The following is a 16,240-nucleotide window of genomic DNA, read 5'->3' on the forward strand; positions in this document are numbered from 1 at the left end:
GGCCGGGGCTCCGGCCTTTGTCCCGCCCGAGCGCCGGGAGGGCCGCGGGCGCCCCCTCCTGCCGTGCCCCGGCCACGCGGGGGCCGGGCGGGGGTGGGGGGATGGCCCCCCTCCTGCCTCCGCCGCGCCCCCCCCCCCCCCCCCCCCCAGCCCGGCCTTCCCCGACTCGCCCCTCGTCCCTCCCGGTGGGGCTGCCTGCCGTGGGCAGCCCTGGGGTCCTGCCCCCCTCCCCGCCCCCCCGGAGACGCCCAACTCCGGGGGGCCTCGAGCCACCACCGACGCCCCCATCATCCTCACAAGGGTCCCCTGCGCTCCTCTCCCTCAGGACAGCAAGGCGGTCTGCGGAGCCTGGGCCCCGGGACAGGAGGAGGCACAGAGACGACTCACCCCCTCTCCGTCCCACCGTCATTCAGTCATTCCAACCCAGACCCCAAATCCTAACCTCGGCGAGCTAACCGGCTTCATGCCTCCCTGTTCCTCCTGGGCAGGTGTTTTCGGCACGTGCTGGCCCGAGTGCAAAGGCTGGTCCACCACTGCCTCCCTGGGGGACCTCGGGGCAGTCACTTGTCCTCTGTGGGCCTCTGTTTCCTCTCCTGGGAAATGGAGCAACAGTCTCTGCTTCAGCTCCTGAGCGTGGGGGGCACAGAACAGGTGCCCACTACACAAGGGATCCGCCCGAGCCACTCAGGGTGGGATCCAAGCCGCCCAAGGTAGGATCCAGGCCAACAGCAGATGAAGTCCATACACAGATGAAATCCGACCCGGGAGCAAGACAGAGAAGGGCATCCGGGCACAGTGCACGGCTTCAGTGGAGGCCCAGAGTGGTGGCTCCTGGGGAGCTCACTGGGGACCTGTTCCTTCGTTTTCCAGTCTTATGCATGCCACAACCTCTGTCACCAGACTCTGAGTTTATAGAGGTACTCTGTCACCAAGTGCCGGCTGGAAACTGCCAGTGGTGCCCAGCTGGGGTCCACCTCTCTGGATTTGTTTCACTTGCCCAGGCCTGGTGAGAGTGAGACCAGAGCCCTTGAACTAGAAGGTCCCCACGGGAGGGAATGTCGCAGGTCCTCGTAACAGGAACCATTAGAGGCCAGAGACCGGCAAACTAACCTTCACCCCAGCAAAGTGGATGGACCCACGCCAGCCACGTCCCTCCAAGGTGTTGGGGGGCACACGCCACACGACGCCTGAGTTTCTGCCCCCCACCCCTTCCCAACCTTTGCTCAGGCTGTGCCCTGAGAGTACCTCCCTTTTTTGTGCCATTCAAATTCTGATCATCCATCAAGGCCGGTCCCTGCCCGTGCTTCCCGCCCCACCCCCACGCCCCCGCCACGAGGAGGTTCTCGGTCCTCTGTCCCCTGGAGAACTCAGCCTGCCTGTCCTGGGTGTTGTTCTCTTACCTGACTGCGGGTACCCGAGTCCCAGGGCTGGCCCTTCAAATAGACTCTCCGGATGCCCCTGGCGTGAGGGCCTGGGCTTCCAGCAACACGGGCCCAGCTCAGCCCAGGATGACGGGTCTGGCCCTTTGGAGAGCACAAGGGTGGTGGCGGCCCCCAGTGAGGAAGTCCCCCTTGCACAGCTACGGAGGTGGAGCCTGGCCCAGCCCAGTGTCCCGCCTTCTGGAAGCTGCCACTGTTGTCCCACTTGATGGGACCTCACAGTTGGGGCTGGGGTCTCTTCTGTCAGAGCCAGCAGGACGTGAGCCTGCAGGGGGTCAGGGAAACAGAAAGGGCACACCACACAGGGAGGACGCCTCGGCGAAGGCCCAGCAATGGGGCTGCTCATTTGCATGCAGGGGCCACCAAGGCAAGAGCCGCCACTGCCGCTGCCGAGCGGATTTGAGCTGAAGCTCTGTTTTCCTTCTGTTCTTGTCTCTCTCTCAAGGTCAGAGCCAGAGCAGGGACAGGAACAAAGGCGCGCGTCCCCCATTCAACCTCCCTGCGCCCGCTGGCCGCTCCTGGAGGCGGGGCCCTGGGGAGGGGAGGGCAGGGCAGCTTCAAGGCCTGGCCCCAGGCAAGGTGGGGGTGGGGGCACAGGACCCGCTGCTCCAGGGGACTCCTGCCCCGCGGGGGGGGGGGGGGGGGGGGGCACTGTGGGCACCTAGGAGGCCCTGCCCCTCCCAGGGCCAGTGGCCACCCCAGCCTCCAGGCACAGCCAGTGTGTGTGTGTGTGTGGGGGGGGGGTCAGCTGGGGCCAGGGGTCATTCTGGAGTAAGCTTCCTCTGGAGTCAAGGGTCAGAGATCAGGTTTACTCTGGGGACAGGGGTCAGTCTGGGGCTCAAGGCTCAGTGAAAGTCAGGGGTCATTCAGGGTCGGCTGTCAGCCCTGGGCTCAGATCCAGGACAGGGTCTCCGATGGGGTCTGCCCTTGTCCACCCTGCTCTGCACTCTCGGGCTGGGGGGTCTGCTCCAGACTTGGGGAGGGTCCTGCCAAGGCCAAGCTCAGACTTGGCTCCTAGCCTGTGTCTGTCACCCCTGGTCCAGCACCTGCTGCCTGCTGCCGGCCGACCCCTGGCCCGCAGGGCGAGTCCCCACGGCTTGGGGTCAGTGTCCGACACCCTTGCACCTTCAGAGGCCACAGTGCCAGGGAAGAAGCTAAAACCGCGTGGCGGAAGTGTCTCACTAAATAACCAATGGGACTGAACGTACCTGCCGCCCCAGCTCTGGTGGTCTTCAGAGGCCCTACTCCTCCCCGCGCGGCAGGTGCAAAGAGTGGAGCCGGCAGAGGAGCCCCCCAGGTCCCGGGAAGACGCCCCGCCTTGACCGCTGACGCGGGCCCAGCTCCCACCTGTCCCTGTTTCCCAGACGGGCAACTGAGGCCGGGGTCAGGCCGGGACTCAAGCTGCACAGCGAGTCGTCAACCAGGAGCCCGAGACTCCAACCTGGCCGCTGGCCGCGTCCAGCATGTGTGGTGGCCTGCGGGGCAATCGAGGTACCGGGAGGGGCCAGGAGGGGCCTGGGCCGTGGGTCTGGACCCCCCGACCTGGCACAGGCTAGGGACCCGCTGCGGTGACCCCCGTGTGTGAACACGAGTGCATGTGCACGTCCTGCGTGCCTCCCACACGTGAGCGTCTGCGCCGTGTACCGGGCCTGCCTGTGAGCACAGGAAGCCCCTCCCGCGCTCGCCCGCGTGCACACAGGGGCCCCCCTTTCATCCCGGGCTGACGGGCCCCTCTCCTGGCTTTTAGCCGCTGAGAACTTCCTGCTAACAGTGCATTAACCTCGGCGGGCGGGGGCTGCCAGTTACTCGGCGCTAACGCTGGGGGGGGGGTGGGGGGGGCGTGGAGACCGCTGCTGACAGGCACGAGGGCCGGGAAGCGGGCAGCGCACCCACCCTGCCCAGACTGGGGTGGGCGCGCGGCGGCCGGGCTTGGGGCGGGGGACGGGGGACAGGCAGTGTGTTCCCAGCTCCGGATGGCAGAGCGCGGGGTCTCTCCTGACCTCATTAGAGTAATTAACGTGCCTTTTGAAGCTCGAAAAATCGCTCAGAGCTGTGGGAAGGGGGCGCAGATCACAGGGCGGGAGAGCCGGGGACGGTGTCTGCGTGCCTGTTAAAAGCGTGTCCCAGTGGGTCTGACGCAGAGAGACAGACGGAAACCAAGACCAAGTGAAAGAGACCACGCAGGTGGAGAGAAACACAAAGGAGGTTCAGAGTCAGAGAAAGAAACGCAAGGACAAAAACAGAGAGACAGAGACGAGTGGAGAGACCCACGGTGGGGGGACACGTGGAGAAAGAGCCAGAGCCAGAAGGGCAGGGCGTGGGGGACATCTCTGGGGCCTGGCCTCATTTTTGCCACCTTCCCCAGAGGACCTGCTGGGCCCTCAGTGCGGGACCCTCCCAAAGAACAGCATGGGAGGAGCAGTCAGGGAGGACTTCCTGGAGGCAGCAACTGGTCAGCACAGGAGAAGGGTGAAACGTGAGATTTGGAGTGTGGGAAGGCCAAGAGAGATGCCTAGGGAAGCAGACTAGGGACCCGAGCAGAACACCCCAGCTGGAGAGAAGGCTGGCCAGCTGACATGATGGAAATGGCTTCTCTGCGCCCTGGCAGCAGGCAGGGATGCAGGCTTGGCGTGGTAGGGCAGGCCAGCTGGCCTGAGCGGTGGACGGGCCCAAGAGCCGACAGATCCCTAGTAGGCAGCAGGCTCAGTCCACGCCACCATGGACACGGGGACAAGGCAGGGCTCAGGATGAAGCAGGGGACACGGAGAGCCCACAGGTACAACGGTACAACAGCTTGGTTCCACCTCCCTCCCACCCAACCCTCTGCGGGCCAGCAGGGGACGCCGGACGGCACGAGGCTGCCACCTGGTGGCAGCTCCTCACGACCATACGGCTATGGCAACTCGGGCCAATGGGCAGCCCCGGGGCGGGGCGGGGGAGACCTCAGGCTGGGCAGCCGCTGGCCAGCCCCTCCCCTCTGACTCTCCACCACCAGGGCTCCAGGTTTAAGGTGGCACAGAGCAGGGAGCCCGAGCAAGGACTGTGACACGGGAACAGGAGTTCTCTCTGGGCCTTTACCCCAGCAGGGGAGCGCACGTCTCCCCCTTCTCTCCGTCTACCTCGCAGGCTTCCTCACTGGGCCTTCGGGCAGCTGGGGGCAAGTCCAGAGAAGCCCAGCTTGGTCACAGGTGGGAGGACGGGGACCCACACGGAGCCCCGCTCTGTTGCCCACCCACCGCTCACGAGTTAGCACCCAGGGTCGGGCCCCACGCACAGATGAGCGCCGGCCACAGAACCACTGCTCCCTTTATTGTCTCCAGCCCGCTGGGAAGATGCTTCCAGACAGGCCGCTCAGGCCGCCCGGCGCCCCCCCCCCCCCACCCCGGCAGGCTGTAGCCGGGGGCTGCCTCACCCCACAGAGGAGGGCGAACGGCACAAGTCACGGCCCCACCAGTCTCAAGGTCCTGTATAAGGCCTCCAGGGCCTCTCTGGTTCCCACCCAGCATCCTCGACAGTCCTGTCTGGGCGAAGGGCCAAAGCGGCCTCGGGCAGAGTAGGCGAGCTAGGCAGGACCCACGCGAGCTTGCGGAGTCTGCGTCACAGCCGGCAGGCGGTCAGTGGGGCACGCCAGACGCTAGGGAGCCGGTTCCGTCTCTTGTCCTCTCCCCGGAGCTTCTGGCAACGCTGCCTCCCTGACCTGAGCATCTGGAAGGTGAAGGGGACAGGGTGAGACCCCACCGTGCCTGGGATTCACTCGAGTGATGAGCAGAGGCCTCAGCTGTCTGGCCCCTCCACTCTGCTCCACCAAGATCTGCCTCCTCCAGCCTGTTGGGTGCTGCTGTCCTGTCCGTTGGGGGGGGGGGGGTCCCCCACCCAGAGGAGTTCCCAGATCACACCAGAACCTCCCTCTGGGGCCTGGAAAACCAAAACCGTGCCCTGGTCTCTCGGCCTCTGTGTCTGTAGCCTGCACCCCCCACACACTGGGGTTGGACAGGCCCTCACTCCTGCTCAGGCACTGTTGCTAACTGTGTGTCCAGGCCCCCCATCCTCTTCCGACCCACCCCGTCGGCAGCACCCTGGAGTTCCTTCTCCACCCGACACAGATCGCGGCCTTCGCGGTCAGGCCAAGGCCAAGAGCAAGCGCCCACCGATCCAAGCGCTGCAGCCTGTTCCCACCTTAAAGAAACGGCTAATGGGAGCTGGGAGCAGGTGTGCCCTGCCCGGGCCACACGACCTGAAAGCAGGAGGCCAGCACGGGCATCGCATGGACCTCACAGGCTGGCAGCCTCCCTGACTCCCCCAGCGGGGCCCCTGCAGGCTGAGGGGAGGGCTGAGCTACCATCTCAGATTCCTGGTCTCAAAGACGACCTCCTCGTCGCTGTCCAGCGAAGCCATCTCCGTGGGGTCCTCGGTGTTGGCCAGAAGGCCGTACCTCTTCCGCTGTGGCTTCTTCAACCTGGAAGTAGACCCAGGCCCGCTCGGTGGCCATCCTGGGCCGCGGTCCCGGGCGTGGCTGACGCCCTACCCTGCCGCGGTCCGGAGTCCTCCTCTGCCAGACCCTCAACGCCCTGCTGTGAAACCTCCCGGCCTAAAGTGTGTGTTTCTTTCGCCTCGTAACCACCACCTACGTGAGCGAGAGCGACAGAAAACGGGCCCCTCCCTGGGCAGCTCCCACAGCTGAGGCCCAGGGGCCAGGGACCCCGGGGGCAGGGCGGGACGTCTCAGAGAACAGAGAAGAGTGTGAGAACGCGGCCTCGCAGCGACGGGACTTGAGGGTCGGCCAGAGACGCCATCAGCAGAGCTGTCTCGGGCAGAAGGCCCGCTCCTGACCCCCCCCCCCCCCAGCCCCGCCGCGGGAGAGGGAGGGGAGCCTTCCGCCGTGGACGCGTCCAGGGCCACGTACTCAGCGCAGTCACTGGAGGGCCGGCCGGGGCTCTCTGCGCACGGTCGGCTGTGCTGACAAAGGCCTCTGGAGGGGCAGCCCCGGAAAGGAGGCCGCACGGGGAAGCCCCTAGCGCGGGGAGGGACACAGCCCTCCACTCTCCGGCGGCAGGACAGAGAAACTGCACGCGGCCAGCCCCACGACGACACAGCCGAGGCCTGCGCGGCCGGCCGGGGGGAAGGACGCAAGGGGACAAGGCCGCGGCCGAGGTCGCAAGCCCCGCTCGGCGCCGAGGGACGCCCTCAACCTCGCGGCGCAGTAGCGCCCCCGCGTCCGGAGGCGGCGGGGTTGTTGTCACCGCCGCGCACCACGCCGGCGACTCCGCCCCGCGGGGGCGGGGCTTCACGGCCAACACGTGAGGCGCGAGGCGCACGCTGACTGGCCGCGCCGGGCGGCGTGCGCCTGACGCACCTGAACGCCCGGATGAGGAAGTAGAGCGCGGCCAGGCCGCTGAGGCCCGTGAGCACGTAGAAGGAGCGCAGCAGCGGCGAGCCCGGCGAGTCCGGCGGTCGCGAGTGCGTGCTGTTGTGCGGCGGGCCCGGCTGGCTCCCGTTCGTCACGGCGGGCGGTGGCGACAGCGTGGCCTGCACCGGGCGCGGCGACGGGGACGCGGCCCCCTCGGCCCCGCACAGCAGCGCCGATAGCAGCAGCGCCCGCAGCAGCAGCAGCAGCAGCAGGGGCGGCGGCGGCGGCGGCGGCGGCGGCGGCGGCAGCAGCACGCGCGGCCCCATGGCCCGGCGGAAGCGATGGCTGTACCCCGCCCGCGCGAGCGAGTCACTCACCGGCGTGGGGGCGGCCCCAGCCAATGGCGCGCGGGGGTGGAGCTTAATTCTCGCGAGCGCCCCGCCCCCCACCTCGCCTAACCCCGGCGGTCGTGGGCGTGGCCCACGGTGCCCAGCCCGGGCTGCGCGCGCACCTCCGGCTGCAGGCCCCGCCCCGGAGCCCACGCCTCCTCCCGGGAGCAGCTTTCCCAAAGGCACGGCGGTGTCAAGGACCCTCGCGGGGGACGAAGCCACGCCACGCAGGGCGGCCTGGCGCAGTGCTCTCCAGGCCCTCAGTCCCAGCCAGGGCCCCAGGAACTCCAGGGGCTCTCACCCTGGGAGGCGCCAGAGGCTCCCACCGGTGGGAGAACCGTGGGCACCTAGGCCGCCCCGCCGCCATCCTCCCCCCCGCCCCCCACTACTGGCAGTGGAGGGGAGCCACCGAGGCCTGAAGGCAGTGGAACCAAGGGTCAACCCTAGTGCTCTGCATCCCTAGAGGGGGGCGGAAGGCAAGCAGCTCAGGAAGCAAGCTCTCCCTGCAAACAGCACAGGTGGGAGGCTCTGGGGGCCACTCCGCCAAGACCCTGGGAGAGAGGTGCCGGCCTCAGATGGGGGAGCCTGTGCCCCTCAGAACCTGAGAGAACTGCCCAAGGGGACAACAAAGAACCGGGTGGTCTTCCCGGCTTGGGGCCAGCTTGTGCCCTGAACAAGGGCAAAGAGGCTTTTCTCCGGCAGACTCCCCCGAACCCCTTTCCCACCCAAGCTCCCTGGCCGCGTCCCGAGCCAGACTCAGATTTGTGTGGACACACCAGCCCTTTATTCAAATCCGACTTCATGTCCTGCTCCTGTTGAGGGGGGCGTCCTGGCTGCGGTGCGGTGCCTGCCGCCACACACCTGTCCTCCAACAGCAATTCGAGTCGCTGCACCTCAGCCTCCCCAGTGACGCGCCTGCTGGAACAAACGGGAGAAAAGAGCTGGCTGCAGGAGAGCCCCGCAGAATGCTGCCCACCCCCGGCCCCCACTGGGGTTACAGGAGGGCAGGCCAGGAAAGGAGAACCCACCAGCGGGGTCAAGCGACAGGGCCAGAGCGGCTCACATCACCCACCCTAAGAACCACTTACAGGGGACACGGTACGAAGACCGGTGGCTGTGCCTCTGGCTCTTGCTTCCAGATAAAGTCCCTTCTGGGACAGTGAGTCCTGGTCATCGCTGCTGTCTGGCCACACCTCCAAGTCACGCTGGCTTCCCTTCAACCTGCCAAAGCAAAGAAGCGTTACGCCCAGTGTCCTGGCCACAGGTCACATCTGCCCCTCCCCACCTCCCCTGAAACCATCCACAGCTCCTAGGAGGGTCTCAAACTAGTCATCGGGCCGTCCCGGCAGAGGCCCCGTCACAGGCTGGCGTGCCCAGGGCGGGCCTGCACCTTGCAGATGGGCCAGGCCACGTCCCACCCTTGAGCAGAGCCAGCTGCCCAATTGGGATGGAGCTTAGAGGACCATGTGGGCTCTGGGAAAAACTCATGGCAGCAACAGACATCAGAGAAAGCTAGTTGGGAGCCTGAGGGACGGAGGTCTGGAAAAGACTGTCAATTGATGAACAAAAATCCCAAAAGGCAGGGAGTTCGGTGGTCTCCAATCCTGCTTACGGATCAAACCTACTCCTGTGGCGTGACCGCCCAGGCCGCTCGCCGGGCTGCAGGCGGGGAAGGGCTAACGGCCCAGATCTGACTCTGGTTCGAGCTTGATTAAAAAAATTAAAATTAAAAAAAAAAAAAAAAAAAAAGTAAAGAAAAATGGAAAAGGATAACAGCCAAAGGAACATTCCCCAGGTACAGAACTTTACTCTCAAATGAGCTCTCGACGAGAGGAGGGATGCGGACACGAGCAAAAGGAGTTACCTCGAATTACAGGGCTATTTCCACATATGAGCTAGCCAAGGGAGCAGCTTGCGTCTCAGAGGGTTCTGTTGGGCGCACAACACTTCTGTCCTCCGAGGGGCTGCAGCTTCCATAGGCTAGCGGTGAGAGCTCAGAACTCGTGAAGCAACAGCAGAGCTAGCTAACGAGCCGGTCGGTCCGTGGTCGCCCAGGGACGCTGCCTGCCGTCCGCTGTCTGGCCTGCTCCTCAGCTAAGGCGGTCCGGGTCAGCGTCACGTGCCTGGGCGTCCACCGTCCCCTGCTAAGCTGCCCACCCTGTCGCCCACCTTCTCACCTCACCGGGGCCGATGGCGGTCGGCTGTCAGGAGGGGCCCGGCCAGCGTCTGCCTATTCTGCCTTCCCTGTCTAGCTTTCTGAGAGCCTCAGGCGGGACCGGCAGACCTACTTCTCAAACTGCCCTTTCCGCTCAGTTCTGACCGCCTCGAACCCGAGAGCAGGGAGTGTGTTGTGCAATGAAAGGGAAATTGTCAGAGCAAGGTTCGTTTCAGACGGTCTTTTAATCGGCTTCGTAAAGCCAAAGAAAACTGCGTACAAGAATTCCTTAACCGCTTCAGATACAACATCAATGGGTTATGCATACGTCTTCCGGTAAAAAAAGACAATATAAATAAACATTTTCAAGAACCTCTCAAAGGGACATCTGCAACTCTTGCTGTGCGTCATACACAGCACGGAAGGGCCGAACAGGCCAGGCCCGGGGCCGCCGGGGTACCTCTGCCACAGCCCCGGCATGGGTCCTACCACGCTACACGCAGAAACAGTACACAGAGCTGGAAAAAAGCCACAGCTTGCTGAGCTTCCGGCAAAAAGCGGATTCAGAGTCCATTCAATCTTAAAGAGAAGTGAACTGGGGCACCCGACCTCACGGGCCGACCCAGTAAAAAGAGAAACAAAAAAGGCAACACAACCAAAACCAAAACCCACACAACCCCCAAAGATTTCCTAAAAATCTTATGGCTCAGGGTAAAAAGAAAAAAAATAAAATCTGAAGTGCTTTTCAGAACATTTTTAAAACCCTTAAAAACTGACAACGCTTCCTTAAGAAGAGTAGTCTAGGTAAACGAAGCCATCTGGGGGTCAGAAGCAGTCAGGCTGTGTTTGACAAGATCAAAACGGATAGGACTACAAAAGTGGGGTACAAGGAGGTGTGTTCACTACACATGAACGATTCAGCGAAGCTCCCAAAATCTTTAAATATACAGCCATTGGAAGGACGATCTTGAGCAGGAAGGATTTTTACTCGTTGTGTGTAGCTGAGAACAAGAAGCAGGGACATGTAAAGGCACTGAAGCACGCGACAAGACCAGCATCCGCTCCCAGGGCCAGACCTGGAGGCCGCGGTCCCGCAGCCTCAGGAGAAACCACCCCCCCCACCAGCTGAGGGCGGGGCGGCAGGCAGGGCGCACATGCACTTCTGCTGCCTGCTCGGGGGGGGGACGGGCCCTCACTGTCCCTTTCCTTCTTGGTCACTCTGCTTCTGCCTTTACATTTCGTGGTAGAAATGGCTGCTGGCACAGAGACCGAGAGGGCAGTATCGCCCCTTAGAGGCAAGCACGGTGACAGACTCTGAGTGTTGCTAGTAGAGGGCGCCAAGGCTTACTGAGCTCCCACTGCAGGCCCCCGCAGCGAGGTGCCCTCGGAGCAGGACTTACCGTAACTGTCGTAGCTGTCTCTGTAGGACCCGCCTGAGCTCCGGTCGCCATAGCCGCCACCTTGACTCCGGCTGCAAGAAAGACACTTGAGGCTACTTGGGCCCGCGGCAGCAGCAGAGCGGCCCGGCCTTAGGCACTGGCACCCGCACGCCCTCACCTGCTGTAGTAGTCTCTGGAGCCTCCATAGCCCCCACTCCTGGACTCAAAGCGACTCCCTCCGTAGCCTCGATCCCCTCCTCCTGCAAACAGGGACAGGAAGAGAGCGTCAGCGCCCACCAGCAGTGGCCCCACCGTGTTCCCAGGGGCCCCGGGCCCCGAGCATAGCACTCACCTCTGGAGAACCCACGGCCCCGGCCTCGGCCCCCTCGGAAGAAGCCCCGGCCGCCAGCAGAGCCACCTCGATAGCCTCGGGATCGGTTGTCGGACGACTTGCCGGCCTGGTCAACTCGGATCTGCCGCCCGTCCACAGACTGGAAACCGGAGACCTGCACAGGTTAGTCTGCGCTCCCCCACCCTCGGAGGCGGGGTTCTGCACCTTCCGCAACCCCGAGCGGCTGCCCTCACCTTCCCGTTCATGGCCATCATGGCGTCCTTGGCATCGTCGATGTTCTCAAACGTGACGAACCCAAAGCCTCGCGACCGCTGGGTCTCCCGGTCTTTCACGACCACCACTGCACAGGAGAGACGCGGAGTCTGCGCCCAGCCCTCCCCGCACGCAGCCCCGCTCCGCCGCCGGCAGCACCAGCCGCACCTTCCGAGATCTGCCCGTACTTCGAGAAGACCTGCTCCAGCGACTGCTCGTTGGTGTCAAAACTCAGCCCTCCGACGAAAAGCTTGCCTTCGTCTGATGCCATGGCGGCCTGCGGCAAACGCTGTTGAATTCCTCACCGAGACCCTCCAGGGCTTCGCCGCTCCCCCCTGCTCTCTGCACACGCCACAGAGGCTTGTGGGGCAAGCCCTGGAGTGCTCCCCCCCTGCCCCCTCAAACCCACACCTACGACTTCCGAATCCCCAGCGCGCCCTTCGTTCCTGGACCCCCGGCCCCCGCTCCGTGCACCGCCCAGCTCCGCCCGCAAACCGAGGCGCTCCACGATTTCACGCGGCTGCCGGCCTCAGGGGGTGCTTATGGCTGGACGCTGAAGGCAGGCGTCGGGCTCCGCCGGCACCGGCCGGGATTTCCGCGTTGTACGAGGGGTCAGACTAACTCCCACCCTGAGCATCGGCTGGGGAGCGGCAGAGTGCTTGGTCCACGGTAGGGCACCTGGGAGCGGTGGGTGACTGGGCACTGAGCGCGGGGAGAGGCTCCGACGTGGAGCCTGACGTGTGGGGCCGAGGCCAACTTGGGCCGACTCGACGGGCTGGGGGAGCCCCGGAGACGCAGGCCAGAGAGAGACGCGGAACTGTGCTCCGCTCGCGCTCCTCCAGCGGGAAACCGAGAGCGGCGGCCCCGGCCACGGAACGTGGCCCCGCCCACTGCCGCGCGCATGCGCCCCGCGCACGCCCTGCGCCACTTCATCCGGGCACCCAGCACTCCCGCCATTTCGCTGGGCGCTGCTGTGCGCCCGCGGCCGCCATTTTGCGGTGGCGTCCCGCTCGCGGAGGGCCTGGCCCGAGGGAAAGACGCCCTCCGGCCGCAGCTTGGCCCGGTGTCCCGCTGCCCATCGCCGCCGGCGGGGCGGACTCCACCCCGGGCCCGCCCCGGCGACGCCCCCGCCCAGGGGCGTGACGCCGCCGCCGCCGCCCCGCCTCCTCCGGCCGGCCGCAGGCCGCTCGCCGCCCCGGGCTCGCGGAGCCGGTGCCGCCAGGGCCCTCACCACTGAGCCGGGAAGGTCCCTGACGCAGGCGGGAACAAGGCGCACCACACCGAGCCAAGCCTCCTAACGCTCGAGTGAGGGGGGGGCGCCGAGCGACCGGCCTTAAGTACGCCGCCGCGGGACCCCGCCCCCTGCACCGCGCCAGCCAATCCGAGGGCTCGGGGGCCGCAGCCGCACCTCATATTCATGAGATGGGGGCCGGGCCTTTCCTGGCTCCGCCCCCTCCCGGGCGCGCGGACGCCGGGCGGAGTAATTGGTGGAGACGCGCCCCGGCCGCAGTCCCTCGCCCGAGAGCGGGGGGCGGGGCCGGCGCTCGAGGGGGCGGGGCTGACCCACTTCTGCTTGCCCGCCCCCATCCCCACCTCCTGGCCAGAGGCCGGGAACAAAAGGGCCTCTGGAGGCCAAGGGTCCAAACCTCCTGGGGATCCCCTGCTGTGCTCCAGCCAGCGCTGACGTGTCAGCCTTAGCCAAGTCCCCATACCCACCGGAGCCCCAGCTATCAGGACATCTGACATCATTCTGATACACTTGCCCACACAACCCATACCTTGGTACTCCCAGGATCCCAGGATCTCATGCTCCTGAATGAATACACCTCTCCACTTGGTCGGCCCCAAGGCCTACCCGAACCCCTGAGACTGAGACAGTCCCACCTCATGGACCCCAATGTTCCCCAAGATCCTAATTCCTCTTACTTCCCTACTTTGGGGCACCCCAACTTCACCCAGCCTAGTTTGCCTACAGACCTCCACCAGCACCCACACCTAACTTCCACCCCAACCCTGACTTTTCTGCTTGGCGTGGCGCCCGCACCCCTACACTCACCTTGACAGACACTTGTGCATTCCAGCTCTAGACTGCAGGCTGACCCCAACCTGGGACCCAACCCCACCACTGTGGCCAGCACTGCACCCCGACATTCGTCTCAGCCCTCCAGTATGTGCTCCAGCCTCCTGCCAGGGCTTAGTTCTGCTACCCCTGGTGGGGGCGGGGGAGGGGGGGGGCAGCGAGTAATGCTCTACTCCTCCCCCTGTGGCTTTTTCCTGTCTCTGTCCGGGGGTTCCAAGATCTCTGCTACAAGGCGAACCAGCTTTGCAGAGACCCTCACCCCCAGATTGCTCCTGGGGAGTCCCAAGTCCATTTTATGGGAACTGCCTTGTGACTGCCATTTGCTGCCTGCCCTGGTTTGGCTTATGTTGTCTCCTGGGGTCCTGGACCCCTCCATGGGGTGGAACAAACTGGTGAAGAACTCTGACTGCCCAAGTTCTGTTCTAGAATGTTTCCAGAGGGTGGACCCTATGCAGAAGAGTTGGGGGGATTTGGGAACAGAGGACCCCCCCCCCCCACACACACACACTTTCTTGCCCACCCCAGAGAAGTTCCAGCCCCACTCCAGGCCTCAGACCTGCTCCCACCCTAAGGCGGGTCCAGCTGAGAAAGGAAGGGACACAGGCAAGGACACGGTCTCCCATGACAAGGTTGCTGGGACCCCTCCTCAGCTCAGGAACCCACTCTCCCAGAGCAGCTCGTGAGTCATCGCCACCCCCTCTGCACCGCCCAGCCCCGCCCCATGCCGCAGCCCTCCCATAGACCCCCCGTCAGACACAGCCTGCTGCGTCAGCCTCTCACGCAGGGTGGTTATTAAAAGGAGCAAAAAAAGACATCAGCTCTCAACTCCCTCTGCCTTCCGCCGCCCGTGGAGGGGGCTGGGGAGCTGGGGGCAGGTATGCCCAGCCCAGGAACTCTGCCCCGCCGCCTTTCTGAGGCGCTCCCCTAGCAAGTCAGGTCAGCGGCTCCTTGCTCCAGTCCAGGCCAAGGTGGCCTGGAATCATCCTCTGCCCCCAGGCCCCCCACACCCACTGTTCTGTGGTAGTGACTCGGCTTTCTCCTGCTTCTGTGAAGTGCTCTGTTCATTCATTCATTCATTCATTCATTCCGCCAGCACGCTATTATTAAGTGTTTACTACCAGTCCGTTGCCGGGTTACCAGTCTCCATGTCTGCCCACGACTGTCCTGGGTTCCCATCACAGAATGGACCCATACCTGGGGACACCTGTCGCCAGGTGCGCCTGCTCTGGGCATTGTGTGCAAACTGTGAGCTTGCTTGCGTCTCAGGTGTGTGGCCTGTCTCCGTACCTGTGTTTCTGTGGTTTCCTGCATCTGCGTATCCGTGGTGGGGGCGGGGGGCTCCCAGGAGGTAGGGAAGACCTCATCGCTGCTGTGACCGCTGCGCCACGCTCTCCCCGCGGACGCGAGGGGGCGCTGCGGCCTCGCTGTCGCCCCAGCCGGGGGCTCCGGGTCCCGCCGCGGACTCCAGCGTTGGGGGGGGGGGGGGGGGGCCCCCCCCCCCCCCCCGGCCCCCCCCCCCCCCCCCCCCCCGAGGTCCAACACCTCTGGCGCTGAGAGCCCCACCCGCGGGCGTCGCCCTGGAGACGAGGCGGGGTCACCTCGCTCCCGCGGCGCCCCCTCCGCCTTCCCGCCGGGCCCGGTCGCTGGACGCCGGGTCCTCCCCCGACCCTGGTTAATGACCGGGCGGGAGGCGGTAATGAGCGTCTGGGTCCCGGACGGGCGTGGCCGGGATGAAAGGCGCGTGTGTGGGGGGGACCCTCAGGCCGCGTAATTATCGCCCCCTCCCGGCCGGCCAGGCGGGGGCCGGGACCGTGCACCTGGAGGCCTCCTGGCGGGGGCGCACAAGTGGGACCGTCCCGGCTGACTCCAGCCGGCCCGCCTGGCCCAAATCCGCAGGGCCCGGAGCCAGGGAGGGGGAAGCGGAGACTGGATGAGTGTGCGCGTTGCCAGGTGTGGTGCTCATGTGTGCCCGTGAGCTGCGGAGTCATGGGTAATGGCTGGGGACTGCGCTTGTGTGGACGCGAAAGTGGGGCTGTGTGTGCGTGCGGGTATGGAGGTGTGTGCAGGGAACGCACACGTGCGTGTGCGCACACGGGAACCCGCCTGCATGGTACTCCGTGTGCAGGAACACGAGGGACCCCTTGCGTGTGAGCCAAGCGGACCTCGGGCATGTGCGTAAGGGGCATGGGTGTGGGCTCAGTCACAGACAGGTCTGGTGTGTGGGACCTGGGCGAGCCAGGGCTCACAGAGCATATGTGCCGGTGACTGATGGCGTGACGCGTGCCCACAGGGTGGGCACAAGTGCGCACCGCGTGCCATCAGCGGCCAGGGTCTCCTGCGGCAGACATCAGCTCCTGGGGGCAGCAGCTGTCTGGTCCTTTGGGGAACCGGAGGGGACTGCCTCCTGGCCTCAGTTTCCCTCCTGTTCCTGGAGAGGGGTGTCCACAGTGGTGGAGGATGTCTGGCACTGGGGATGGGGTACCCACCCACCAGGGAGCAGCCCCCTGTGACTCAAGGCCGCCATTCTTACACCCCGATCACGCTCGCATCCCAGGAACGCAAAGGGCCAGGCGGCGCACGGCTGGTGTTGGTGACCAGTCTGCAGCAAGTGCAGGAGTATGTGAGGGACTGTGGGGTGGGACCCGCGGCCCACCCGTGGAAGGGCAGGAGGCCAGTGGGAGGCCCGTCCTGCCCCTTGGGTTACACACGTTTGTTCTTCCCGCACTCACGATGCCCCGGAGGTCCGGGCGCTGACCCCTTCCTTTCTACCTGGGAAACTCGGCCCGGGTGCGGTGGCAGACGCACAGGGACCGGCACCCATCGGGCACGTGCGTAGAACCCACGTCA

The 16,240-nt window shown here is 65.2% G+C and overlaps 2 protein-coding genes and 1 long non-coding RNA gene across 6 annotated transcripts; 1 reads left to right on the forward strand and 2 right to left on the reverse strand.

The window, feature by feature from the left end:
* Window positions 1–4,727: 4,727 nt before the first annotated feature.
* Window positions 4,728–7,127, reverse strand: LOC125918089 (protein FAM174C-like). Its single transcript, XM_049624132.1, has 3 exons — window positions 6,793–7,127; window positions 5,779–5,895; window positions 4,728–5,144 (listed from the first exon to the last, which is right to left on the reverse strand). Coding segments are annotated over exons 1-3 (438 nt in total). The 5' UTR covers window positions 7,113–7,127; the 3' UTR covers window positions 4,728–5,143.
* An 875-nt stretch (window positions 7,128–8,002) lies between these two features.
* On the forward strand, window positions 8,003–8,929 carry LOC125918091 (uncharacterized). Its single transcript, XR_007456373.1, has 2 exons — window positions 8,003–8,081; window positions 8,254–8,929. It is a non-coding gene; the product is annotated as an uncharacterized LOC125918091 (long non-coding RNA).
* LOC125918090 (cold-inducible RNA-binding protein) lies at window positions 8,303–14,612 on the reverse strand. 4 transcript variants are annotated; one of them, XM_049624135.1, is made up of 7 exons: window positions 14,588–14,611; window positions 11,482–11,590; window positions 11,295–11,401; window positions 11,062–11,215; window positions 10,888–10,969; window positions 10,731–10,801; window positions 8,303–8,396 (listed from the first exon to the last, which is right to left on the reverse strand). In XM_049624135.1, exons 2-7 carry the CDS (start codon window positions 11,582–11,584, stop codon window positions 8,392–8,394), a joined length of 522 nt encoding a protein of 173 aa, XP_049480092.1. In that variant the 5' UTR covers window positions 11,585–11,590; window positions 14,588–14,611; the 3' UTR covers window positions 8,303–8,391. The 4 variants fall into 4 exon arrangements, with proteins under 4 accessions (XP_049480092.1, XP_049480091.1, XP_049480090.1 ...); XM_049624134.1 differs by lacking the exon at window positions 8,303–8,396 and adding an exon at window positions 9,450–10,331 and having other exon boundaries at window positions 14,588–14,612; XM_049624133.1 differs by lacking the exon at window positions 8,303–8,396 and having other exon boundaries at window positions 10,338–10,801; window positions 11,062–11,200; window positions 14,588–14,612.
* Between the last annotated feature and the right edge of the window lie 1,628 nt (window positions 14,613–16,240).

This window comes from Panthera uncia, unplaced genomic scaffold, assembly GCF_023721935.1.
Source record: "Panthera uncia isolate 11264 unplaced genomic scaffold, Puncia_PCG_1.0 HiC_scaffold_432, whole genome shotgun sequence".
In the NCBI taxonomy this organism is placed as follows: domain Eukaryota; kingdom Metazoa; phylum Chordata; class Mammalia; order Carnivora; family Felidae; genus Panthera; species Panthera uncia.